This window comes from Trachemys scripta, chromosome 2, assembly GCF_013100865.1.
Source record: "Trachemys scripta elegans isolate TJP31775 chromosome 2, CAS_Tse_1.0, whole genome shotgun sequence".
Classification (NCBI taxonomy): Eukaryota; Metazoa; Chordata; order Testudines; family Emydidae; genus Trachemys; species Trachemys scripta.
The window spans coordinates 202847286-202875242 of record NC_048299.1 but is presented as its reverse complement, the minus strand read 5'-3'; the positions used below and the strand labels follow the sequence as shown (position 1 = coordinate 202875242).

General features: G+C 43.5%; 1 protein-coding gene across 6 annotated transcripts in view; it reads right to left on the bottom strand.

Annotated features, from left to right (window-relative positions):
* The window catches only part of GREB1L (GREB1 like retinoic acid receptor coactivator), a 135053-nt gene that overhangs the window by 29230 nt on the left and 77866 nt on the right, over positions 1-27957 (bottom strand). For all 6 annotated transcript variants that reach the window (XM_034762740.1, XM_034762742.1, XM_034762743.1 and 3 more), the window contains 8 exons: positions 25276-25473; positions 19167-19347; positions 16933-17125; positions 14816-14949; positions 12665-13004; positions 3310-3425; positions 2645-2889; positions 123-682 (listed from right to left, as the gene is read on the bottom strand). In XM_034762740.1, the coding sequence (XP_034618631.1) occupies positions 123-682; positions 2645-2889; positions 3310-3425; positions 12665-13004; positions 14816-14949; positions 16933-17125; positions 19167-19347; positions 25276-25473 (1967 nt within the window). The remainder of the gene's footprint in view (positions 1-122; positions 683-2644; positions 2890-3309; positions 3426-12664; positions 13005-14815; positions 14950-16932; positions 17126-19166; positions 19348-25275; positions 25474-27957) is intronic.

The following is a 27957-nucleotide window of genomic DNA, read 5'->3' as shown; positions in this document are numbered from 1 at the left end:
TCTTGACATGTACTTTTAAAGACTGGAACAGTGTCCTCAGTTTTTAGCTAACTTTGGCCCTCTTCACCTTCCCTAAAACTCTATACTAACATGACTAGCCAAGATGGGGACAGCTCTCTTACCTGTGGGGGTCCTGTCAGAAGCAGCCGTCGCGGGTGAAAACTCTTAGAGCCTGCAGTTTCGCTCTGATTGTTGTAATCTGCATGGTGTTGCCTGGCTGTGGTCCATTGCCTATAGTACAGAGACTGCTCCTCACCGTTCATGTCTTTGGGAAGCAAAGGTCTCAAAGAGCGCAGCCAAGACACATCGGCATGAGGCAGAAGAGAAGACGAGGAAGGCAAGTGCCCACTTTTCTGTGAGCCAAGGAGACAATAGGCAGCTTTAGACAAGATGACAATGCGTGGCAGTGCTGCATGCAGGGTCTTGCACTCTTTGACAGACTGGCTGGGCCACCGGAATGTCCGGGTTACGGAGGAAGATGATAATTTAGAAGTGGTGCTGCTTGCCATCTGGTTACCCAGAGAGTCACATTCTTGTTTCAAGGTCTCTCCAGCAGTGAATCTTGGATAAGTACCTTCATCGACTGAACTAACTGCCACATTCTGAAAGTTAAGAGATGCTGGCTGCTTCTGAGATTTGTCTGCAGCACTGGAGGAGCTCACGCCATTTTCAGCTATTGAACCTAGTGGAATGAAGCAGGAAATAAACAAACAAAAAAACCCATTGAAACTGCTTAGCAAATACAACTAAGGAGTGAATGCTGTCTGATGCAACTTTAACACTGCAAATATTTCTACGGTGCCTAGAAATACTCGACCGGTTGAAGTTCATGTAACTCTACTGAAGTCAATAGAATTACAGGGTTATGCATCAGCTGAGAGATCTAGACCTATATACCTTCACTATAACCAAGGGAAAAAACCCTTCTACCAAGTCAAAGATATCAGTAGCACTGCCTTCAGGGCCGCCCAGAGGATTCAGGGGGCCTGGGGTAAAGTGGGGGAGCTGCGGCGCTTGTACTCACCTGGCGGAGGTCCGGGTCTTTGGCGGCATTTCAGCAGCGGGGGGCCCTTCAGTCGCTCCCCATCTTCGGCAGCACTGAAGGACCCCCCCGCCGCCGAAATGCCGCTGAAGACCCGGACCGCTACCGGGCCAGGGCTCGCGGGGCATTTCGGCAGCGGGGGGGGCCCTTTAGTCACTCCACATCTTCGGCAGCACTGAAGGACCCCCCACCGCCGAAATGCCGCCGAAAACCTGGACCGCCGCCAGGCCTGGGACAAATTGCCCCACTTGCCCCAGGCCTCTGGGCGGCCCTGACTGCCTTCTTAACACCAGAAAACATTCTCTCCTATGGGCCATGCTCACATTTTGGGACTAGAAAAGGCAAGTCAGCCTTAAAGTTAGCATATGTGGGGAAGACTCAATAATTGGCAAAGGCCCCACTCAACTGACTAAAGGCAGGAAAACAGATAGGGAGATGGAGGGAGAAGGGCATGGAAGTAGAAGAAGGACACAGGGTAGGGAGGGTTGAGATTTTTGCCATGGGAAAAATTTCACCCTGTAAAATGTTCCTCTGGAGTGCTGCCCCTAGCTGGGTTGAGGCCTCTTTCCATACCCAGATACCTCCACAGGGTTGGCCCAGTTCAGGCCTGAGCCTCTTAGTCCTTGCAGTGGGCATCACCCTTACCTACTTTGTTAAGGGTGGGGAAAAGCAAAAGTTCAGACTCAGGACAAGTCCCTCCTGGATTCAACAAAAAGCAAAAAGGTCAGGGACGCTTCGGTAGCAGCTTTACTGGAGTCTTTACGGGCAGGTAGCCAGGTCAGTTTCTCCCTAACCAGGCTTACCTCTGGGTTCACTGGACTCCTCACAGAGCTCAGGGGGATCTCTGGCATGGGAGTTCCTCCTTCTGCTTCAAGGGAGGCTCCCTTCTCAGGGCTTCCCTTTTGCTGACTGCACCTTCCTCCTTTTAAAGCCTTATTCCCTACCATGCAGGATTGGCAGGGCCAGGGGGGTGAGGTTACTTTAGCACAGAGCCTGCCTAGCCCTTGGTCTGTCAGTGCAGGGTTTACACACAGCAACACATATCCATCATCCAAACTGTAAGAGGGAAGGATACCTGTGCCTTGTGCCTATATTCAGGGCCAGCTCTAAATGTTCTGATGCTCTAAACAAACAAATGTCCATCCTTTGTAGCACACATCTATATCCCCACAGTTACTGAACACTGTGCTGTTCCTAATATTTTACCCTGGTAATTTTATTTATTTATTTGGATGTTTAAGTTCTTCAGATTCCCCGAAAACTCAAGGTGTAGCAACAAGTAAAATTATATTTAAAATAATCACAATAATGCACAAGGCTACATTAACTAAACTTCACAACCTAGTTCCTTCCCCTCACCCTAGTCAGGGAAAGCCTGGGAGAACACAGAGGGGCCTTTCGGTGTGAAACTTTTAATGTGGCACAAGACTTGAAACACTCGGGTATGTAAGATGTTGCAAACCACATCTTTATTTTCTAATCTGAAATCAAACGCAGCTAATCATTGACATATTACTTGATGCTTCAATATTTGTGTTCAAATTCTTACAAAATCTGGGTCAAGCATTACGCTCCAGAGCAACTGTAAAAGCAATGACTGACCTGAGGTTCCAGTGACCGCACTGCTGTTACTCTGAGGTCTCTCCAAGTCTATCAACAGTTCATCAGAGTCATTCTCACTAATATTAGCCTTCTCGTGCTCCTTCTCACTCAGGTCAAGAGCTACAATAGACCCTCGAATTGCCTCCTTTGAGACATAGCAGCATGCCAGACCTACTTCTTGCTCTAAGGCAGTGCGAGTTAAATAGCTTGAGTCAATTAGTCGCAGGTCACAGTATTTCAATGACCTAGAAAACAAACCCATGAAAAAGAATGTTTTATATTTTCTGGCCTTTAAAGAGTCACTCTCGGTATTAATTTGAAATGGCTTATACGATGTCTATTTTCAAATTCCATTAATCACTGGAAATCTAATTAGTTTAAAACACTCAGCACATGAGCTATGGTTCTTTGATACTTAGTATAGCTGTTCAGTTCATGATACAATGGAGAACCTCCCACTAGTACTTTATCTTTCACAAAGCAACTCTTTCTTTTCACCAAGGAAAAACTTTACCAAAAAGAAAGTCTTCTAAAACAGCATTTTTCATGCAACATTAACAGCAAGATTGTTATTTTCAATCAGCAGCTGAAAGTTTTACATTTGTTCTTACAAACATGTTGATTGTTTTTTAGACATCTGCATTGTACAACAGTTCAGATAGTACCTGGGGAAAGTTTCTCCTAGGGTGTCCTTGCCAGTCAGGATAACAATACAAGGCAGGCCTTCTAAATCCTGATAGGTACGAGGGACCCAATCCTCCTGTTCATTTCCCCTCCAAGCCTGCAAAAAGAGAATATTAAATCAAGTCTGGGTTCCATTTTTTAAACTTTAAATTTTAACCCAGTACTGTGGGTCCTATTTTTGTTCTCTGCACATTATTCATTATATCAACATCCAACAGGGGGGGACAATCTAAGGGGAATTGTGAATTTTGCATGGTAGCCAACTGCCAGCCAAGCAATAAACAGAGTTAGTACCGTACACCTGGGTGTGGCATCTGTCAGTGAATCAGCACACCTACAGTTAATGTCTTAGATTTCCTGTTTGAACAGACATAAGCCATCTGAAAGCAGTTTATGGCCAAGGGGAATAATTTCCCCTACTGTATGAAAAAGGATTAAGAACTACTTCCATTTTTGTTTTACTCTTCTACTTAAGGGAATAGAAGTACACTAAAAGCAAACTTTTTCTCCCTCCTGCTGATAATGGCCCACCTTAATTGATTTGTCTCGTTATAGCTGGTATGGCAACACCCATTTTTTCATGTTCTCTGTGTATATATATATCTTCCTACTGTATTTTCCACTGCATGCATCCGATGAAGTGGGCTGTAGCCCACAAAAGCTTATGCCCAAATAAATTTGTTAGTCTCTAAGGCGCCACAAGTACTCCTGTTCTTTTTACAAACACTACAGTGGCACAACTGCAACCACTGTACTGCTTTAGCATGGACACTATCTATGCTGATGGGAGGTGTAAGTAATCCACCTCTCCAAGATGTGGTATCAAAAATTCTTCTGTCAACCTAGCACTGTCTACACTGGGGGCTAGGTCAGCATTTTGTTTTATATGCTCCTAAGAGATGTAGCTATGCCGATATAAGTTCCCCTATGGGGCAAATCCTAGATTTTATGCATGGACTTAGGGGCAAGGAATTCTCACATGTGGATCACTCCATGACTGAGCCTTTTGGGCTTCACACTCTCCCTCCACAGAGTAGAATGGCTGGTAGTTTCAGCCCCAGCTCCACTCATGCCCCAATCCCCTTGTAAAATGGGGCAAAATGATCCCTGCAGAGCACAGCTCTGTCATGTGTGTTGGGTGCAGCCTCCCAGGATCTCGCTTCACGTCATGCAGCAGAATCTTACTGGTTCTGCTGCATACTGTGTGCCCTGAACTCCTTGAGGATGGAAGCAGGATGTGACCATATAGGCTATACAGCTCTAAAGCAACGGTTAAAAGGAAGCCAGGCCAAAAGTAAAACCTAGGATAAAGTTTTTATAATCTAGTGGGTTTATATTGTCTGGATAGTAACTAGCTATTGTTTATAGAGAGAGGTGGAGAAAATCCACAGTGCCACCACCAAAAAAGTTATTTTTAAGGTTCTACAACAGAAGTTTACAGATATTAGTTCCCAAGTTGTATTTACACAAGTGACGCTGTTTGCTCATGTACAAAGCCATCTTGGTATAAGGTGCACTGATATATAGGGGATGAAATCGCTGTATTAAAATAAAAAAGAAAAGAAAAATATACAAGGCATACTTATTTCAGCATCTATTATTTATTAAGTCAAAGGCAACTGCTTTAACTAAAAGAGAAAAAGAACCATTCTGCCTCTGCAAATGCTGAAATCACATTATAATGACTAAGTTCAAAAGTGAAGGCTAAAATCCAGCTCCTACTGCCAATATGCTAAGGGTACCATTTGAGAAAATTGACAACTTAGGTCAGTTAGATCACTGGCCAATCAGACATTATCAGCTAGGAACCTCTGAACTAATGTGTCTTCTCTTCATACACTAGCTAGAGATTCAAAATGTTCTATTCTGGGTGATTTTAAAGATGAAGATCTTTCTCACTGTGGAAGGACAAATGAAAATTAAGCCTTGATGCTTTAGAATCAATACTTATTAATACTGCAGAACATTATTAAAGTGTTTCCTGCATCTCCCTAATAATGGATCAAGAATCAACTCTGAATGAGATATTTATAACTTAGCCATGCAAATCTTCATGGAAATTTACCAGCTGAGGCACAAAATCTGCTTTGCTGACTGAACCATGAGTACAATGATTAAAAAAACAAACAAACAAAAAAAATCAACCCAATAATATTGTAATTGCTCATTAAAAAAAGGGATTATACTCCTGGAGCTAGGGGGTTGGCAGAAATCTGCAAGGCTGCTATTAACTTGCATAGATGTATGTTCAGAGGGCACCTAGTTATAAGCAAGCTCTGTGGAACAGGCAAATAGCAAGGAGGAACTCTTCAATGACATTTTCCACTCAGCTTTTCTCTACTCTCCTTCTGTATATGATATTCGCTCTTTCTCTTCCTTCGCAAATGTCATGTATTATGAGTCATTTCTTCTCAGGCAAAAAGAACAGGCTTAAAAAGGAAACTCTCTATAGCAGATCAATGACTCAGTATGATGTCCTGCTTTTTAAAATTTTCCACTGTGAAAAACCTATGACTAATTTTTTCCCCTCAGGACTAGGGGTAGCACATTTCTTCTACTCTAGTTCTATTTACTTTCCCTATCCCATCATCCTGCTGCTTTCTGCACGCTCCATGTAGCATATTTTTGGAAACAATACAAATTGTTCTGACTACCTACCCACCTCACTGTATTATCTCAGTTAGCAGGCTGAACGTACTGCCATGTACTGTCCTATTCAGCGGGATTCACAGATGTACAGAGCAAGGAGATGTATTTACCCTGTAGCACATAACCAACTTTTGAGGTTTCTGAGAAAGTGCAGGAAAGATCACTGGAAACTGGGACCAGGAAAAGGAATGCAACACCATCTGGCTTAAAAACCTCACCAACAAGATCAAATCCAATGGGTTTACGTTTTTGGGCTTTGTTTGGTTTGTTTCCTTCCAAAGTGAGAAATCAAAGAGCAGACCAAATCACTGAGGCTAGGACTGAAAAGTGATATAAGTAGTAACAAGAGTAGCACCAGATCACCAGCACACAGCTACTGCCAATCCTGTGCTGTGCTGCTAAGCACTGGTACCTTGATGCTTAGGGGAAGGGCAGAGTTAACAGGACCCTCCAAGCTGGTGCCACTAAAAGCTACTCCACAAACTGGTCCTTCCTGATCCCATTGAAGTCAATGGCAAAGATCATATTGACTTTGATGAAGCTAGAATTTCACTCATAGCTCTTAAAAGAGGGACCTCAATATCCCAAAGCTGCTCTCTCACTCACCCCCCCCCCCCCAAAGGAGGCTACTTACCTGTTCTGTAAACAGAGTTCTTCAAGATGCATGGTCCCTATCTATATTCCACTCTGGGTACACATGTGCACCATGTGCCAGAGATCAGTGTTCATTGATTCGCACCTGAGCCACTCACCTCTTAATGCTCTGATCTGAGGGCATAAGGGGCAACGTGAACCAATCACCTCTTCAGTTCCTTCTCTACCGCAAATCAAGTCATGATCCCAAGCAGAGGGGAAGGAGGGCAGGTGGTGCAATACAAATAGGGACCACACATCTCAAACAACTCTGGTTACAGAACAGGTAAGTAACATCCCTTTCTTCTTCAAGTGCTGGTCCCTGTGTGTGTTCCACTCTGGGTGACTGATAAATCGTATCTATTGTGGACGTGAGTGCGAGCACAAGTAGGAAACATACAATTAGAGTGGTACCCAGACAAGCATCCGCTGCCGAGGCCTGAACTATGGCATAACGTCTGGAAAAGGTACGCATCAAGTTCCATGTAGCAGTTTTGCAGATCTTTCCAAAAGGAACATCTTTCAACGAGGCTATTGAAGTTGTATGGGCTCTGGTAGAGTGAGCTCTCACACCTTGTGGTGGGCTAGTATTGGCTACTATCTCACAGCACAGCAGGATGTATCCAGAGATCCATTTAGAGAGCTTTTGGGATGATACCTTAGCAGAATGGATGAGAGTAGTAGGTGTAACAAATAACCTTGGTAATTATCTGAATGGTTTTGCTCTCTGCGGACAGAAAGCCACTGCTCTGTGAATGTCCACGGATGGTAGACATGTCTTAATTAGAAGTGTGTAGTTTTAGAAGGAAGGTAGGTAAGTTAATGGTTTGAGTGAGGAGAATGTCCAAAATGACTTTGGGTATAAATCTAGGATGCAGTCTTAATGTGATGCTATCTTTGTGTAAGACGCTGTATGGTGGATCTGCCATAAGAGCTCCTAGTTCTCCACAGTGGCTATTAAAAAGATGACTTTTATGGAGAGATGGCATAGCAAGCAGGTTGCCAATGGTTCAAACAGAGCTTTTGTGATCACTGATAAAACGAAATTAAAGGTCCCACGTTGGAGTTGGGTTTTGCTTACAGGTGGAAATGTCTGAAGGAAGCCTGTGTGGAAATGGATCATTACAGGATAGGCAAAGCTGGAGCAGTTATCGATCAGTGCTGATAGCTGCCAAGTAAGCAGTCACTGACCGGAAAGAGAGTCCTGTGGCTTTTAGGGATAGAAGGTAGTCCAGGATAGCAAAGACGTCTGATTCTGCTGGAAAAGGGTGGTGATTTATAAGCCCAGATAGAAAATAATTTCCACTTGACTGCACAACATTTTCTAGTAGACCCCTTTCTACTACTGTTGAGAATAGCCTAGATATCTCTCAAACATGCACTCTCGAGGCTTGATGCCCATCCAAATAGGCTGTCAGCTATAATGAGCCTGGACTGAATTGACCGATTCTGCCTTTGTGTTGCATCAAAAGATCTGGAAGGTGATGTTTGGATGAGCCGACAACTAAGGAGACTCGGAAACCAGCAGTACCAGGGCCAGTTGGGAGCGATCAGTATGACCCATGCCATGTCCTGCCAGATTTTCCTCAGGATTTGAAGTAATAAGGGGATGGGGGAAAGATGTACATTGATTGCCTAATCAGGGAACCAGAAGAGTGACTCCCATGGAGTTCTGACCCAAGGCCCTCCTAGAGCAGTAGTTCACACATTCTGTTCTTGTGGGACACCAAAAATGGAATACTGTCTGTATCACTGAGTTACGAAGCTCCCACGTGTGGTCCTGGGAGAAGCACCTTCTGAAGCTCTCCCCTGGGGCACTGTGTACTCCCAGTGTGTGACAGAGTTATCTTATGTTGAATACACCAGTTCCAGAGTTTTACATCTTCTATACAGAGAGGGTGTGGATTGCTCCTCCCTGTTTGCTTATATAGAATACTGTGGCGAGAATGTATGAAAGGGAGAAACTGTCTGGAAGCCTCCCGGACTGCACTCAGTTTGAGCTGGTTTATGTTCATTTTGGCTTCATTTCCTGACCATATGCCTTGACCCAAGTGTTCACCCAGGTGTGCACGCCATCCAAACATGGAGGCATCTATGATGAGAACCTTCTATAGTAAAGTTGGAGAGAATGGGACTCTGACACCCTGTGCCCCATGTTCACCACTTTTATATGGTTATGATATATTTTGTACATAGTACGCCTTGTGAGGTATCATTTGAAACTCAATCTACTGAACATCATTGTCCTGCTAAAATGTGTGTATCAACATTGCATATGGAGCAATGCCATTTTACTATGTGATTGTTACTGAAATACGCTCTAGTTCTGGGGAATGCTCACAGACTAGCTCCTCAGAGACGACAAAGAATGGACCGCAGGTGTTAGAAAACTATTAACTGCTGAAGCAACCATTCTCCAGCAGGAGAGACTGTAAACAAAGAAATTTACCATTCACCTGAAAGATGTTTCAAATCTCACATACACAGGGGACTGTTTTGTCTAATACTAGGCATTACATTTGATAGCTACCCAACACATCTGCACAGCTGATCACCACCAGAGGGAAGATGAGTGGTGTGAGACAGCACTCACGCTGATGCCAGGGAGGTGACCCACCCTGACCCCTGCATGTACAGTTCTCAAGGATGGAGTAAAGAAAGCACTCGTCTCCACTGTGAACTGAGGCCTCCCAACAGACAGGATCCTCTCCCTGCCTCCTCCCCCCAACAGAAATGAGTGAGATATTGTGGAAGCGCAGATATACATATCCTAAGGAACTTTCTCCAATCTCTCTTCTCCCCCTTTCTTGCCTCCCCTCGCCCCACAAACACCAGGGAAGCCAGAGTGTGTGGGCGCGGGGGTGGAGGGGTGGGGGGGAATAGAGACAACCATCAGAGTGGAGGACAAAGGGAGAAGGTATCTGCTTCTTTTTTTTCTTTATTAATCCTTTCCTTTTCTCTGTATTAAAATTTTAAGAGCAAAGTACCAAATATGAAGAGAGAAACAAAATGAAGTTGGAAAAAGGAAAAGTCAGCAAAGAACAAGGGAACTGAAGAGAAAGAAGAATGGTATTAGAAAGAAAAGGTGTAAAATAATAAAGTTGTTAAATACAGAAAAACAGAATAAGGGAAAAAAGATGCTGAAGAAGGCACATGAAAGATACATCAAGATGTAAAGGAGAAGAAAAGAAGAGACTGTGATATCAAAATGGCTAAAAGACATATGTTGCAACTGATGTAAAATCAAACAATGGACAAATTAGTGTAGGAGAAAAGTGGGGGAGGAGCAACAATGCTTGGCTGTGAATGGGATGTGCTCAGGAGCCCTGCATTCATACACATGGGGGCAGGCAGGGAAACACCCTCCATCTCTTATATCCCCCAGCCAGGATAGGATATGCAGCAAGTAGACACCTGCGACTGGCCCATGCCAGCTGACTCGGGCTCAGGCTGCGAGGCTGTTTCATTGCCCTGTAGACATCTGGGCTCAGGCTGGAGCCCGGGCTCTAGGACCCTGGGAAGTGGGAAGGTCCCAGAGCTTGGGCTCCAGCCCAGGCCTGGAAGTCTACCCAGCAATGAAACAGCTCCGCAGCCCAAACCCCATGAGCCTGAGTCAGCCAGGATGGGCCAGCACCAGGTTTTTCTTTGCTGTGTAGACATATCCTTCAAGTTTGGAATGAATTAGAGTTAGTGATTTGGGAGCAGGTGGAGGCAGTGCATGTTTACTGCCCTCATGTGCACACTTCAGTGCTGCTTTTTCCAAGCACCCGACATGAAATAAGAAAACAAATTTGAGGCCCCGAAGTTTTGTTGGCTTCCAAAGACATTTTGTCTTCCGCCATGTGGGAGAGGAGTGAGAAAGTCATTCGGAGGTTCTCAAACCTGGTCTTTTTGTTCTCCACTTGACTGTGGTTCTCCACTCAATTTGATACAGCTACAAGTATTCCCCAAGCATCAGCTGCCAAATTAGCAGTTTTGATTTTGATTCCTACTGAGGCCCATGTGCTGCTGTGGCACACAGGGCTATAAATAAATGGCAATGGGCCAACAGAGAATTCCCATGACACAGGTTTTGTAGGATCGCTATTACAGGGTTTTAAAGGGGGTAGAACCAGCCTTTAGGAAATACCCTGGCATAAGGGTGTTCCCTGGGTGGCACTGAGCTACTGAAGCAGCCCTGCGTTGTCCCCATTGCAGCTGTTGGGAATGTACTGTGAAAGGTAAAGGTTGCAACCAGCATGAACTACACTTCTGCTAATTTTTTCTCAAGAACAGCCCCTCAAAAAGGCTGTTGCAGCCAGGCACAGGTTAAAGCAGGCTGAGTGTTTAAAGCCACCTTTACTCCCGGTTTCTCTTCGTGTGCCAAGAGCAACTTGGCTAGAATGGCAAATGTGGTCCTTAGGATCCAATTGTATATGGCTGTGTGTAACTGTGCGGACTCACCACTGCGGCGCCTCCTGCTGGTCGTCCATGGGAATTAGCTCTTCCAGTGTCCTGGAGCGCCCCCTGCAGGCTGGTGATCTGCCTTGCCACTGGCCCCGATTCCCTCCCAGGACCCCGGTGCCCCTTTTTCTGGGTTCTGCCCCCTGGCAGTACCCCCACAGTTCTGGGTCTCCCCCTCCCAGGGGAACCCCCACCCACTAAGCCCACCTCGCCTCAGTGTAAGGCTACTGCCAGTCACTATCTAGCCCCACTCCCTGGGGCAGACTGCAGTATCAGCCACTCATCACTGGCAAGGTTGGGTTTGGACCTGCTGCCTGTGCCTACCCCTGGGCTGCCCTCTGCAACCCCCAGTACCTGTTGGCCTAATGCTAGGCCGCAGCCTGGGGCTTTCCAGGCTGGAGCTCCCCAGCTCCTCTGCCTTTCCCCAGCCCTGCTCCACTCAGGTACCCTGTCTCTAGCTTCCTGCAGCCAGGCCCTTCTCTCTCTGAATGCAGAGAGACTGTTTGGCCTCTGGCTCACAGCCTTTTTATACAGGCCAGCTGTGGCCTGATTGGGGTGTGGCCCAGCTGCGGCTGCTTCCCCAATCAGCCCAGCTTTTTCCCCTGCCACAGCCCTCTCCCAGGGCTGTTGTTAACCCTTTCAGGCCAGGAGTGGGTGACCACCCCGCTATACTGTGTATCACTGAATGTCTTGAAAATAAAACAAGTCAGAAGAAGAATCTTTGAGCTTAAAGCAGGGACTCGGACAGGATAACTAGGAAATTCCTTTCCATTTTAATACCTACTATTCTATAAAAGGTAGTCACTCTCTGGTAGTTTCAATATAGATGGTAAAGTCAGTGTGGGAGATAGACTTTGCTAGTAGCATCATGCACTTGTAAATATGTAGTAGCTAAACAGTGTCCTGTACTCGCAAATACATACTAGCTAAAGAAATCAAGGTCCTAACCAACGTTTTTCGTGTGGTGAACATCAAGTTGCAAAGAAGAGGCCTTTGTCGTGCAATGGACTGAGAAAAGAATTAATTCTTTGCCTATCAGAATACTTTACCAGCTATAGGCAGGATAGACAACAGTTATAAGGACAGAGTAGATGACACATAAATGGACAGAACAGAATTAGTTCACGTAGTGGGATTTAAGCTCGTCTCTCAGAGAGTCAAGGAAGTAACCTATCTGGTTTTTAATGAAGATTGTTTCATACAGTTTGTTATTCAACTTGGAAAAGTTAGAGAACATGCTAGCTTTTACTTCTAGGACCAACAACAACTTAATATTTTTTCCTGCACCCTAAAATGGTTATGATGACCAAAAGTAGACTACACCCACACCACATACCCCTTTTCCACATAAGAACTAACACATATGTCCATAAATGTGTAGGTACACACAAGATTTTGACTAGAGCCCTGCAGTGGGACTGGGATCCCACAGATCCCACTGCCATAGTTGCGGGAATTAGATAAAAATTCAACAAACTATGTGGGAGTGGGTGGGAGAAGGTATTACGTGGTAGGATGGGATTAAAAATTAGTCCCTGACAGGGCTGTAATCTGTACGACATCATTTATACAAGTTACAAGCTTGCACAGAAACATTTAATTCCTACTAACCTTTAATCGTGTCACAAAGTGCTTAGCAACAGTAAATTCTGAAGCTGGGTTCCCAAGAAGGATCTCAAAACGATACTGCAGACCTAATTTGTCTCTCACTTCTTGTAACCTCTCTCTTGCTAGCATTGCTAACTGCACGGAGGGAACTCTAATGATAAGCATATGGCCACAACCATTCCTATTCTTTCCTGGTGAAGTGATGAGGTCATCCATTATGCTGAGTGTCTCGGGGGTGCTGTGGTCTCTAAGGGAGGCCATGGTTGTGAGAGCCATCAGGGCTTCAGAATACTGCTGAATAAGAAGGTAGCAGCGAATCACCATGCTGTGCAGCCTGGGGTACCTTCAGAGGAACACAGTTATATGTTGGTCAGTAAATATGTTCAATAAAATGATCACATGAACGTCAGCTCTGACTTAGGCAGGCCTGGATGGCAAGAAAAAGGAGCTAATTTTATGTGTAGTACATAAATACTGAAATCCTCAACCTCTATTAACGATTATGAGCGGTAAGTGCATTATGCTATTTTTATAGGCATACATGGCATGTACAACTACAGAAGAAGGCACAGTCTAATTCAGACACTGTTAGTATCAGGACAAACACATATAGCACAAGCTGATGATCCAGTCTCACTTAACTGTCCAAGGGTTTTTGTTTTTGTTTTTTTCCCTTCTATCAAGTTTTGTGGAAGAAAGAAGTTTTAAGGCGGGGGGGGGGGGGTGGGGGAATATAAACTTACACCACTCACAAAAAGACTAGACTTAACAATGTTGCACATTTTGTTGGATCTCAGCCAAGGGCAAACTAACAGTTTGGCTTGCAAGCAAAACGATAACAGTTTTTTCTCATGTTGAAGCTAAATTCAGTGACTATAAATCCAAACAAGTAGGACCAAATACTAAGAAAAAGTGAAAATCTACTGAACTAAAAGAAAACCATCCTACGTCTAGTCATTGTAACAATCTACTACTATATTTAATAAACATGGAAATGTAATAGGAATAAAAGTTGGTTTGAACAATCACAAATGACAACATATACAGACAGCATGCTGCATTGATGAGATCAGCAGTGTTGAAAATGATAGTACTGCCTTAGTTCCTGTACTTAGCTTCTCTTATCTATATGTTACAACACATCCAGCCTTGGCCCTGTGGAACTGGATTGCTTTGTTCTCTATAAGGGAATATGGAGCCATTGCCAGTCAGGTCCTGATCAGCAAACACCAAAAGTTGTCACCATAAAGAGGCTGTTCTGTGACCCATATGAAATTTATTGAAATTCTCAGTTCATTTGCTAGTGGACAGTGTCCACATCTGGCAAAATTCTTGTCACTCTCTGCAGAGAAGCCACAGCATAGAAAATGAATTACCCACTCAGTCTTCTAGATCAGGACTAAGGCAAAATGGTAAAACAGAGTGGGCAAGCCTGGACCACACTGCTTATGCCATATCGATTACCTGGATAAGCAGAGGACTTCAGTTTGTAAGGCTATCAATCTGACACAAATTCATTACAAAATAAAAAAAATGGAACAAACTCCTGGAATTCCAGTATCAAGGGGCTGTCCAAATTCCAAAAGCATCATTCTTAAGCCAAAATGCATTTAAGTAACTGGTGCATTTTCGGAACCCTGTAACTGAAAAGTCAAAAAAGTTATAACATCTACATTTGGTTTATTCCAGGTTATGCACATGTAAGAGTGGTGAGACAACGCAAACTTCAAACAGGATCCATTATTCTAACTTCCTAGAGGATTACACTAGATAAAATTGAAGAATATGAAGAAAATATTTGTGTGAACTTTGATCCTTCTACCAAATACCTAGTGTTGCACATTGATCTGATTCCATTTATGACAGAGTGACTGAATACCAATTATAAGACTAAATTTTCAAAATTGGACAGCTAAATTGCACTCACATTTGCACTTGTAAATTTTTGAGGCAAGAGGGGGAAGTGAGGCAGCCAGTTTTTAATATATGGCACTTAAAAGATATCCAATTAACAAATTAAAGTGTTTGTTCAGAATGCTACCTAACCATTTCTTGATAACCAGTTACACTGTGACATTGTGTCTCTGTCCATTTGTGATATGGCATGTAAGCTTGGGTCATGGTTAGGCACAATTAAAAACTCTTATTATTTACCTTTCTAAGAGTGTGTTCACCATTTTTTCAAAGTTTTCATCACATCTCAGCAGAGGACTAGTGATTCCCCATTGTAGAGATTTGCTGTATTCATTCAAGCCAAAATACAGCTTCTCCTCACTACCTATTTCCTCCTGTTCCAAACAAAGATATCACAAACATAAAGAAAGTTAGAGACAATTTACATTTATCCTGTATTATGAAACAGAAAGTATTTTTCCTGAGAAAATATCTTTGATTTTCATTCTTCCCAGTAATGACTTCTTCCATCGAAAACAAGATGTTAAATATTTGCTGCTAATTTAACATTTGATTAAGTTTGTTAGACAGAGAGACACACAAATTTTTCCAGAACATTATTCCTAGACTTAGCAGGAAATACTTGGGATTTAATATTATGGATTAAAAGAATATTCAGAATTATCATAATTAATGCTAATACAAATTTTGGAGGGGATATTAACCCTCATGAACAGGGCTTAAGCCAGTATTTATTAGAGATCAGCATAAGATGAAATGAGGGGGGAAGATTATCCCACCTATGTCTACTGGGGGGTTCTTACACCTTCTCTGAAGGACCTGGTGCTGGCCAGTGTTAGAGACAGGATAATGGACTAGATGGACCCTGGGCCTGATCCTGTATGGACATTCCTGTGTTCCTATGGGATCAGGGATGACTTACCTATTACAAAACAAGCTTAATCATGGGCTGCTGTCTTTTGTATTTTTTTCCCCTTTAAGGTGCTTTTAGTTTTACTTCTAGATACAGTTCCTCCCAGAAGAGCTAATGTCAGGAAGTCTCCCTGATATAAGCATTACTTACTGGCATTATGGTGATTGCCTGCATACAAGGGCAGGATACTAGGATGACATTAATAGTAAGCACTAGTGTCATGATTATAGATTGGTTATGGGCAAAATCAGTTTGCTTTAAACTCACGTTATCATTGGCCTACTGGTGGTCATTCAGCTCTAATAACTAAGGGCTTGCCTTCACGTACAGTGCTACACCTGCACCAGTGCAGCTGAGCCACTCTAGTGCTTTAGCGAAGATGCTACTATGCCGCCAGGAAAGCTTCTCCAGTCAGCATAGTCAATCCGCCTCCCTGAGAGGCAATAGCTATGTTGATGGGAGAAGCTCTCCCACTGACATAGCGCTGTCTACACTGAGGGTTAGGTCGGTTTTCTCACACCCCTAAGTGATGTATTTGTACCAATATAGGTCTGCAGTGTAGACCTGGCCTAAGAAATACATATTCTTAGCTTATATAGGTCTGTAATATTGGTATTTTTCAAGTGACAGAACTATGTAATGAGTATACACTGAGCATTTACGGATGTAAATGCACTGCAGTTATTTCTCATGCAATGCAGATACAGTGTAATTAATATATAGGAATTTATCATTATGTACATGGATCCATAATAATAATAAATGGTATAGTGCAGTATAGGCCATACCTATAGTGTATAAGGTTCACCAAAATATTAGTTCTGCCAGTCTTTTTATACCTAAAATTAGTTCAGGAGGTTCAACAAATTTCAAACTCAGAGTTTGCTCATCCCTGTAATAGACCTTTATCGGGGCAAAGGAAAATGTTCTGTTTCTAAGTCTAAATATCAGTGCCACCTCGGTCTCCAATGGCCCCAAGGAGAAAAAGGCTGGGACTCCACTATAACTTCAGGTAGTAAACAATTTCCAGCGTGGAAAAGAGATTTCTCCACAGGTTTCTGTTTATGTATCTGAGGCTAGGTCTACACTGGGGGGGGGAGGGAGAGGGGGGATCGATTTAAGATATGCAAATTCAGCTACGCGAATAGCGTAGCTGAATTCGACGTATCCGATCCGACGTACCCCGCTGTGAGGACGGCGCCAAATCGACCGCCACGGCTCCCCCGTCGACAGCGCTTACTCCTACCTGGGCTGGTGGAGTACGCACGTCGATTTGGGGATCGATTGTTGCGTCCCGACGAGACGCGATAATTCCATCCCCGAGAGATCAATTTCTACCCGCTGATCCAGGCGGGTAGTGAAGACAAGCCCTGGGTTACACATTCTAGAATGTGGCAAATGTAAGAGTATACTACAACTCTTAGCTTAACCGTTACACACTTACCATATTGTCAAATTGTATCCAATGTACCTCATTGTTGGAGCTTATTCTGGACTGCTGTGTCTGCAGGGCATAGGGGAAAGAGCTGACTTGGAGGACCAGGAGATTGAAAGCTTCAGTGACTTCTCTGCAGTTAATAACTCTATCAGCCAGTCCATGACTGGGTTCACCATGTGTTAGAGAACTTGAGATGGCACTGTGGAAATAAAACACACAGAACGGCTTTATTGTCACCTTCAGATTCAACTGGTAACATTAAAATCTCTAGATGAACAGGGACCCAAAAGCCCCAGGTCATCAGACTCTGAAAAGGTGTTCTATATAGAGAAGCCCAAGAGTGCGGGAGAAATAATGGAGCGAAGTCCCCCACTGGGAAGCAACTAAATCAGTCTGCCAATTTAAAGGATTAGAACATAGGAAAAAGTTAAAAACAAGCTAAAAAGAGAAGGACGTGTCTCAGCTGGACTGGGCTGTTACATGAATGGGGAGGGGGCAGAGAGGTGGGGGAGCAGGGACAAAAATTAACTGGATTGCTCAACCAGAAACAGTCCTTATATAGGGGACTTTGAGGTCATAAAATGTGTTTGATTTCCTGTCTCCACTTGCTGGTAGGTGGACATAACACTCACTTGTCTCAACAAACCTACAGGATATAGGAGAATTCCACATTTGGCACCACAATAAAAATATAATACTAATTTGGTTTTGAGAAAAAAATAACAGAGTGCATTTTGTTTACTAGAATTCTACAGTCCGAATGTGTCCCAAAACCATACAGACTGTACCTGGATACTTGAACAGTGAAACAAGAAGGAATATATTTTGCTCTCATGAGTCAAATTCTCTCTGTCTTTATGCAAGTAAGAATTTTTGATGATTCTTGCATGGAGCAAGGCAGTATAATTTATAGCCTTTATTTCCCAAAAGACATGTGATGACGGGACTTCACATGGAGAGAAAGTCTCTGTGTTTTGTGCCACTCATATTAAACATTGATACTTACCCTCCATGCTCATGATGCTTTATCATGGTTTTGATATTAAGAATTCTCACCTTAAAGTAACCAGGGTTGTATTTAAAGGAAGAGAAAACAAATGACCCTCATTATCTCTCTGTGGCAAATAGTTATATTTTCTATAAGGCTACTCAAATAAAAACAAAACAAAAATACTCAGGCTTAAACAACATTAACTACTGTGCTCACTAACATGGGGAAGGTTTGGGTATGTCAGGACCTTGGTACTGAACCCAGGCCCAGCAAGTCCTTAAGTAGCAGCCTTAGCTACTATACCACAGCGATGTCCTAAACAGGTTCCCGCGACCAACAGCCTTCATACTAAAGGCCTACAAGCCCAAAGGAGTCACATCCCAAACCTCTGATTGGATGGACAGGCAGCACTCTTATTGTGTACCCAACCTATACAGAGGAAGAAGCAGCTGTCTGAGCAATAGGCTAGTGCCAACTGGTTGCTCACCAGATCACCTTGCCTTGCTTCACTTCCCCTTCTGCCTCCCCACCTCATCTGATCTCACCTTCCCAACCCACTGACGCAGCCCCATGGATTGGATTTTCCAGCTGCTGACCCATCCAAGAACTCTGACCATTGCCCCAGACCGCCTCTAATACAGATTGACCTGCTGGCTACCTGACCACCCAGGCACACTAGACTACTGCTCTGGATTGACCCCTAAGCCTGCCCTGGCCACTGGGCATTACAGTAAGTGGTTCGTTTGTGCAGTAATGTACAGGTAGAAGAATGGAGACCAGTTTCCTCCCTGATGATCTGATTTGGTGGTGGTGGGAGAACTCGCCCTTTCCTTTGTTCTAGAGTATTGGTTTGTGGCTAAAGGTAGGATGGGGGGGGAGGGAAGGAAGATTATCAGTCTCTTCTACTCTGCTCAGTTACAGATGAGAAAGAAATGGGACTGGGAAAGACATGAGAAGTTGGATGAGAATGGCTATGCAGAGAAAAGGGGAAAGGATGACAGAGGGATCCCTAGGAGCATTCTTGCTAGGAATTTAAAAATCTAAAGTTGACCTCACCTCACATCGAATCTGAATGATAGTTTTAAGAAATATCTAGGATGAACAAAGATGATGACTTCTGTTTATGAATGTTTAAATGGCTGGGGCACAAGGAAACATCAGGCTGAGATCATAATTTTGTTTTATTAAAAATCCTGAGTATTAATATACAGTAGAATAAATTTTTGCCTTGCTATTGTGAAGCACTTACCTTGTTAAATCTATGTGGGCATTGTCGTGAACCAGCACAAACAAGGTGTATGGATTCTGCTTCACCCGTCTCATAAAAACTTCAAACTTTGTTTGGATCTCATTGTCTAGCCGTACTACATATTTCTCAGCTCTCTGATAGGCTGTCCCATTCTCTTCTAGACCCAAGTCAACAAGAACACCTTCCAAAAAGAAAAAAAGAAAATTCCTTTGCCTTTATCTACAAATAAGGCCTTGTCTACATTACAGAGTGTCGTCAACAAAAGTTGCTTTTTGTCGACAGAACAGTGGAGATATGTACACTCTATTGTGCTACTTTTGCCGACAGAACTCTCCTGTTTTGCCAATAAAATAAAATCACCTTGACGAGAGGCAGAGAGTTTTTTGTGGAAAAGTCATATCAACCTATGGGCAGATTTCCTGTGGGTTTTGTGAGAAGATCTATGAACGGGACATGGTGCAGTGCCGAGTGAAGATAAAGGGGCTAAGGCAGACGTACCAGAAGGCAAGAGAGGCAAACCGTCACTCCAGTGCTGTGCCCAAGAGCTGCCACTTCTATCAGGAGCTGGACACCATCCTTGGCGGTGATCCTACCTCCACCACCCAGGACGCTTCGGAGGGGCTGGAGGCAGTGGACAGTGGACCTAACCCTGAGGACAAAGTTGTGGACGAGGAGGTGGAGTTGGAGGACATTTGTGGAGCCCACAAAAGGGTCATGCAGTGTTGCGGTGAGTCAGGAATTCTTTTCCACTCCGGAGGGGTCTAGCCCATCCCAGCACTCCATCTCCAGTGAGCATGATGCAGGAGAGGAGACCCCTGGTAAGTGATCTTTTTGAGTTGATGCTGCTTGGTTATATGATGTAAAGCTATCCTTTGCTTTGTATACTGTAGAAGTGGGTAAAGGGACAGCAGCAAGGAGCACTTCAACAATAGGCTGAGAAGATGCAGAATGACCATGGATTGTACGTTTGGCAGATTAAAAAAATCTTAGTGAGGAAAGCATTCCCCATGGTCACAGGAGCCTGCTGCACACTCCTGAATCTTTGTGAGGCTAGGAATGAAAAGTTTCCCCAGGGGTGGAGCGCTGAGGCAGATCACCTGGTTGCTGATTTTGAGCAGCCAGATACCAGGGCTATTAGAGGGGCACAACGGTGGGCAATTTGACTCAGGGAGGCTTTGAGGCAACATTTTGATAATGAGCTCCAGTAATGTGTATTTCTATAAAGCAATCTGCCATGCTTCATTAATTTCTGTTTTCTTATTTTGCCTAAAACTTGTGATGATTCCTGAGTGGGATTTGTAGTAAGCAAATTATTAAAATGCATGTATGTTTTAATACCAGCAGCAATCACTATGTGTAGGACACAAATAAAGATTGGTTATCTTTCAGAGAGTTTGTTTTTATTTAACACACATAAAAGAGTTGGTGTAGGGAGATAGCCGTTTTGGGCAGGGGAGACTGTCATAGCTGTGAGTAAATCCAGCTATCATTTTGGAAGTTCTCCTAAGGGGTGGAGTGAATGGGATACCAAGATGTTCCAGGAAGTTGCAAGGAATGTGCGGGAAGAGTTTAGGGAGAACAGGGGAAACAGTTCTGATTTGGCTGCGAGCATGCATTTGTTCTGCCTGGAGCGTGATTAGGGACTTCAACATCTCTGTTTGCTCCTCCATCACTTATCATCTGCTCCTGGGCCTTTATAATGTGCTCCTCACTGTCCTTTCTGTCACGCCTTTCCATTTCTCTTAACTCCTTGTGTTCTCTTTTTTTCTGACTCAGAGGATTGGATCACCTCTCGGAACATGTCCTCCTTGCTCTGCCTTGGTTGCTTTCTCATCTGGCAGAGGCACTTCTCCAGTGTGTAGAAGGTTCCCCTGAAGGCCACATCTGCAGAAGCACAAGAAGCAATACATAGACGCATGATTGTTAGTTCACGTACAGCATTGAATCATTATAGTAAAATACACCTCTTAACATACTAATCACTTTCTCACTGTCCCTTGACATGCACACATCTCAGTGAACACCCTAAACATGGTGAGTTCGGCCCAGGTGTTTAAGATGGGGCAAAGGATATAGGTGATGTTTTCAGGGGATCAGTGAAGGCAACGGGACAATATTGTAAATTCTACCACCATTTTGAAGCCAATATCTCACTCCTGAGGGTAAGCAAGGATGAAAGGGTGCATCTCCTGCATGCGTGCAGCTTCAGACCTGGTCCCTATGCTGCTCACCTGTGTGCCACTTTGGTCCCTGCACAAGTGATTGCCGAGTTCCTCCAAGAAAGTTTTCTAAAGATTTCTCTGGAGAATTCCTCTGAAATCTCAGTGTGCATCAACACACTGTTCTGCTGCACTGCTTAGCTGCACAGGGGAATGTGAAGCACACTAAAACACAGCAAGTCTTGCACATTTCTATCCATTCACCCACCTCTACAGTATACAGAGCAAAGGACAGCTGTACATCATATAACCAAACAGCATCAACTCAAAAAGATCACTTACCAGCGGTCTCCTCTCCTGCATTATGCTCACCGAAGACGGAGTGCTGGAATGCACTAGATCCCTCCGGAGTGGAAAAGAGTTACTGACTCGCCACAACATCACACGACCCTTTCATGGGCTCCACAACATCCTCCAATTCCACCTCATCATCCACAACCTTGTCCTCCGAGTTAGGTCCACTGTCTGATGCCTCCAGCCCCTCCAAAGGGTCCTTGGTGGTGGAGGTGGATCACTGCCAAGTATGGCATCCAGCTCCTGAGAGAAGCAGCAGCTCTGACCACAGCACCAGAGCAATGGTTCACCTCTCTTGACTTCTGGTACGCCTACCTCTGCTCCTTTATCTTTGCTTGGCACTGCACCGTGTCCCGTTCGTAGCCCTTCTCACAAAACCCATGGAAAATCTGCCCGTAGGTATCCAAGTTCCTATAACTGGAGCAAAGCTGGGACTGGACAGCCTCCTCTCCCCATATACTCAGCAGATCCAACTGCTTCGCAGTGGTCCAAGAGGGAGAGCGTTTGTTGCATGGAGCGGCCATGGTCAGCTGGGAAGATGTGATGTGGGCTCTCCACGCCGAGTAAACAGGAAGTGGAATTTCAGAAAAGTCCTGGGCCTTTAAAGGGGGAAGGGTGGATGCTTGTTTACCTGGCAGCAAGACAGTGGAGTTTGAACTGCTGATCAGAATGGTCAGGATAGGCATTGAGAGACACCTCCTGGAGGCCATTTACTGTGACAAAACTAAGCGCGGTGTCTACACTGACACTTTGTCGATATGACTTGGCCACAAAAAGATCTGTACCTCTTGTCAATGTGATTTTATTTTGTTGGCAAAACAAGAGAGTTTTGTCTGCAAAAGTAGCATTGCAGTGTGTACACCTCCGCTGTTCTTTTGACAAAAGCTGCCTTTTTTCAACCAAACTCTGTAGCGTAGACAAGGCGTTAGTGGGATAGATTTACTTTCATGGTGGTGAGTGGAAGTTATTTCCCCACTTTTAGATTTCCTCCAAAAAGGGGATGGATTTATGAGCAGACCAGAGACTCATAACATTACATTTAGATCTATATAAGAATCTTCAATATGGCATTGAGTTGGGTCAGACTCAGTGACAATAAGTTTAGTTTCCCTGTACTTGGCTAATACATTCTTCCCACTAGATGGATACCTGAGAAGAAGATACTTAGGCATCCCCTTCAAAAATTCGTAAGTTTACAGATGCCTCTTGCCAATATTGGGTCAATCTTTTCTATTGCCCTCAGGTAAAACTAAAATTGCTGGCATATTCCTCCAGCCTACTCCAACGGACAGGAAGTACAGAAGCACCATGCCTACAATCCCTGTAAGCGGTCTTGGGAATTATTATATTCAACCTGAGCGTAAAGAACATCTGAGAGAGAACCTCTGCTCAGTGCACAGGAGCAGCAAAATAGGAAACATAGTGTTAGACTGTATGAGGAATGGAAGAGAAAATAGTAATGCCATTATATAAATCAATGAGGCACCCTCTTTTCAAATAATGTGTTTAGTTGTAGTCACCTTATCTCAAAAATATCAAGAAAGAGAAGGGATGCAGAGATGGACAACCAAATTAGATGTATGGGAGGCTTTCTTTATCAGGAGACACTGAAAAGACTGGGACTGTTTTAGTTTTTATGGGGAAAATAAACTAGAAGACTTGATTTCAGGAACACTTGACACAGTTCCACATGATAATCTCATAAGCAAACTAGGGAAATGTGGTCTAGTTGAAATTCTATAAGGTGGGTTCACAACTAGTTAAAAAACAACAGAGTAGTTATCATGATTCGCTGTCAAACCACGAGGACATATCTAGAGGGCTCCCACAAGGGTCTGTCCTGGGTCTGGTACTAATAAATATTTTCATTAACGACTTGGACAATGGAGTAGAGAGTGTGCTTATACATTTTGGAGATGACACCAAGCTGGGAGAGGTTGCTAGAGCACTTTGGAGGATAGGATTAGAATTCAAAATGACCTTGATACATTGGAGAATTGATCCGAAATCCACAAGATGAAATTCAAAAGACAAATGCAAAGTGTTACGCTTAATGAAGGAAAAATCAAATGCACAACTACAAAACAGGAAATAATTTCCTAGGCTGTAGCACTGCAGAAAAGGAACTGGAAGTTACAATGTATCACAGATATAATGGGAGGCAACAATATGATGCAGTGGCAAAAAAAGCAAAGTATTCTGGGGTGTTTTAACAGGAGTGTTGTATGTAAGACACAGAAGGTAACCTCTCACTTTACTCGGCACTCGGCCTTAGTTACAGTGTCCTGTTTCGGGGCACCACACTTTAAAGAAGATATGGACATATTGAAAAGAGTCCAGAGGAGAGCAACAAAAATGATAAAAGGTTTAGAAAACTTGACCTGTGAGGAAAGGTTAAAAAAAATTGGTCATGTTTAGTCTTGAGAAAAGAAGACTGGGGGAACGGGGAGAGGAGGACAATGACTTGAAAACAATCCTCAAATATGTCAAGGGCTGTTATAAACAGGACTGTGATAAATTGTTCTCCATGTCCACTGAAGGTAGGACAAGAAGTAATGGGCTTAATCTGTAGCAAGGGAGATTTAGGTTAGATATTAGGAAAAACTCTAACTATATGGATGGTTAAGTACTGGAATAAGTTACCGAGGGAGATTGTGAAATCCCCATCACTGGAGGTTTTTAAGAACAGGTTAGACTAACACCTGTCAGGGATGGTCTAGGTTTACTTGATCCAGCCTCAGCGTGGGGGGAAACTGGACTAGATGACCCCTTTCCATTCCTACATATTTCGATGATTCTGTGGTAGGCAGATAAAAAAATGTATAGAGAAGTTGCACTGGAAGTTCCTCTTTACCTTTTCATTATACGAGAGCAAGAGCAAGGAAATATCAAATTAATTGAAAGGCAACATGTTTAAAATTGATAAAAGAACTTTTTTAGCAGAATGCATAATTATCCCATGGAACTCATTGCAACAAGACAGAGGCCGAGAGCTTAATAAGATTAAAAAATTATTAGCCATTTATATAGAGAATCCATAGTTATACTAAATATGACAGTTTTAAAAAAGGATCTAAACCCTCTTGTTTCAGAGTATAAGCCAACCACTAACTGATAGGGGGAGGAAGAAACCTCAATAGGCAGGTTATTCCATTAATTATCCACTAAGGGGTTTCTTGCATCTTCCTCTGAAATATCTGCTATTGGCAATTGTCGGGCACAGGACACTGGACTAGACAGACTACTATTAGTATGGCAATGCCTGTGTTCCTATGAATATACTATTGTGAGGGCAAAATGAAAAGCCATTTGTTCATCCCTGTTTTCTCGTTTCAACTGCTAGATGTTGCCTCAGATCATAGCTCATCCAATCTTTAGGTAAATATGGCAATGCCTCTTGCCACCTACACAGTAAACGCAGTTGGTCCAATTTTGTGAATGTAGGCTCTGTATAACTTACATGTGACACCAAATAACTGAACAAAGCTGGGACCTCCAGAATAAATTTTTAAACAGTTTACTTTAGCACTATATAACAGGGGTACATAGATACCCAGTTTTGATTTAATATACTGCTTTCCTCCCCATCCCTTTACCTGATTGTCGAATCCGTTGAAGAGTTTGCTGGACCAGAACCTCTGAACGAGGGACTATAATGATGAAGTCTACTTTGCTGAAGTGGCCCAGATCCAGGCTTTGATTGCCACTGTCTGCTATAGCACATACCTGGGACAAGAGCTTTCTGGCAACTGTAAGCTGCGGCTGATAAATTTGGAAGGTGTCAATATCCAAATCTAGTAAAAAAAAAAATGGCATCAAAATTTAAATTATTTTACATTAAACAGCAGCCTTCAAAATACTCTGGCTTACATCATCAAAGTCACTCAACAGAATAAATCCTAGATTTATGGTGAAACTGGTGCACATCACCACCACAGAATCTACTTTTCAGATCAAAATTTGGTTACATACAAGAAGCTCTCTGCAGGGTAGTGGCAATTTTTTCATTGCACGAAGTGTTTTGAAGCTTTACAAGACTGCAACTCAGTGAAACCTCAGTGCCTAACCTCAGCGCCTGAATTGCAACCATTAAGGGATGCAATGCATGTAGTTCTAACCTTCTCTTGCCGCATACAGTTCCTTGAACATGCCAACATATGTGGAGCAGCCATACACTGCTGAGGCTGCTGTGCTCAGGCCCCATGGAATGACACCTACTGCTCTGCTGTGACAACACAAAATTCTCATTTACTGGGTGGCAAGCCAATTGGTGAGAACTTACCTTCTCGGGTGTGTGACCATGGCAGCATCAGGCTGGCCACTTGTTTATGGAAATGGACTGGAATGAAAGGTGAGTGAGAGACCAAAGATCTTCAATCAAGAGGTGGAGCAGAAGTCCTGATTTTAAGGCAGCTTAGTCATGGATGTACATGGAAGCCTTACGGAAGGAGCTGCGTCAAAGTTAGCTACAAAAACTTTGGAACCTGGAGTTTATCATTTAGAGAAATGTTTTCTCTAAGCACGTGTCAATGTTCACACCTGCCAAAGAACAGGTACAGTCCTACACTTAAAAATAGTTAGTGGGTATATTCTATGCACTTTTATATACACTTCACTAGTCCTGAATAAATTAAACTCTTAACGTACTACTACCAAATTTAACCTTGTAGTATCATTTTAGTTATGGCTCTGTTAGTTTTCCTATTACAAAAAACAGTGCTGATGAATGGAAAACTTGGCTCAAAGAGGTGCCTGGGAGAAAATTATTTAAAAAAAAAAACCATTTAAAAAGATAATATATAGTAATAGTTCATTTATTTTAAGCAATAAACAACTAACATCTTTGTATTTTAAGTAACAAATTGAAGATATTTTTGCCAAATATTGAGTGCCAATTCTGCCACCCTTATGTTATTGATTTCAATGGAGCTACTTGTGGAGTAAGGCACTACACAACTTGCATCAGTGGGGCAGACTGGCCTCTCACGTTTTATTCAGTCTTTACTAAATGAATTCTTTGCATCACTGTTCACTGCAGAGGATAGGAGGGAGATTCTCACACCTGAGCCATTCTTTTTAGGTGACAGATCTGAGGAACTGTACCAGATTGAAGTGTCAGAGGAGGTTTTGGAACAAATTGATAAACTAAACAGTAATAAGTCACCAGGACCAGATGGTGTTCACCCAAGAGTTCAGAAGGAAGTCAAATATGAAATTGCAGAACTATTAATTGCGATATGCAACCTATCACTTAAATAAGTCTCTCTACCAGATGACTGAAGGATAGCTAATGTAATGCTGATTTTTTAAAAAGGCTCCAGGAGCAATACTGGCCAATTATAGGCCAATTATCCTAACTTCAGTACCGGGCGAATTAGCTGAAACTATATTAAAGAACAGAATTATTAGACACAGATGAACATGATATGTTGGGGGAAGGGTCACGAACCTATTAGAATTCTTTGAGGGAGTTAACAAGCATATGGACAAGGCTGATCCAGTTGATATACTGTACTTGGACTTTCAGAAAGTCTTTGAAAAGAGCCTACATCAAATGCTCTTAAGCAAACTAAGCAATCATGGGATAAGAGGGGAGGTTCTCTAACGGATCTGTAACCGGTTAAAAGAGAGGAAACAAATGGCAGGAATAGTCAGTTTTCCAAGAGAAGAGAGATAAATAGTGGGATCCCTCAATGATCTGTACTGGGACCAGTGCTGTTCAACATATTCATAAATTATCTGGAAAGGGGGGTAAACAGTAAGATGGCAAAATTTGCAGACAATACAAAATTAAGAAAGTTAAGTCCAAAATTGACTGCAAAGTGTTAAAACGGGATCTCACAAAACTGGATGTCCAGGCAAGAAAACAGCAGATGAAATTCAATGTTGATCAGTACAAAGTAGGGTGACCAGACGTCCCGATTTGATCGGGATTGTCCTGATATTTCCTTATTTGTCCCGTGTCCCGACCGATGGGTGGTCAGTACACCGGACAAACAAGCAAATACTCCGGAGCCCTGTGGGACCTGAGTGGGACGGGGGGCTAGGGCCTGCTGCCCCCACTCCGGGGCCGCCATGGGATAGCACCAGCTGGGCAGCAGCCCAGACGCAACTAGCCAGGGGCTGGGCGCAGCGTGCACGCTGCTGGGTCCCCACAGCAGGCCCGGGCTCGGGGGGTTTCGGGGCGCCAGAGCCGCAGCCGCCGAGCATGGCCATCAGCCGCTTCCTCCCCACGCAGCAGTGGGAGCTGCCTGAGTCCCACTGCCCAGGGCGGGAGA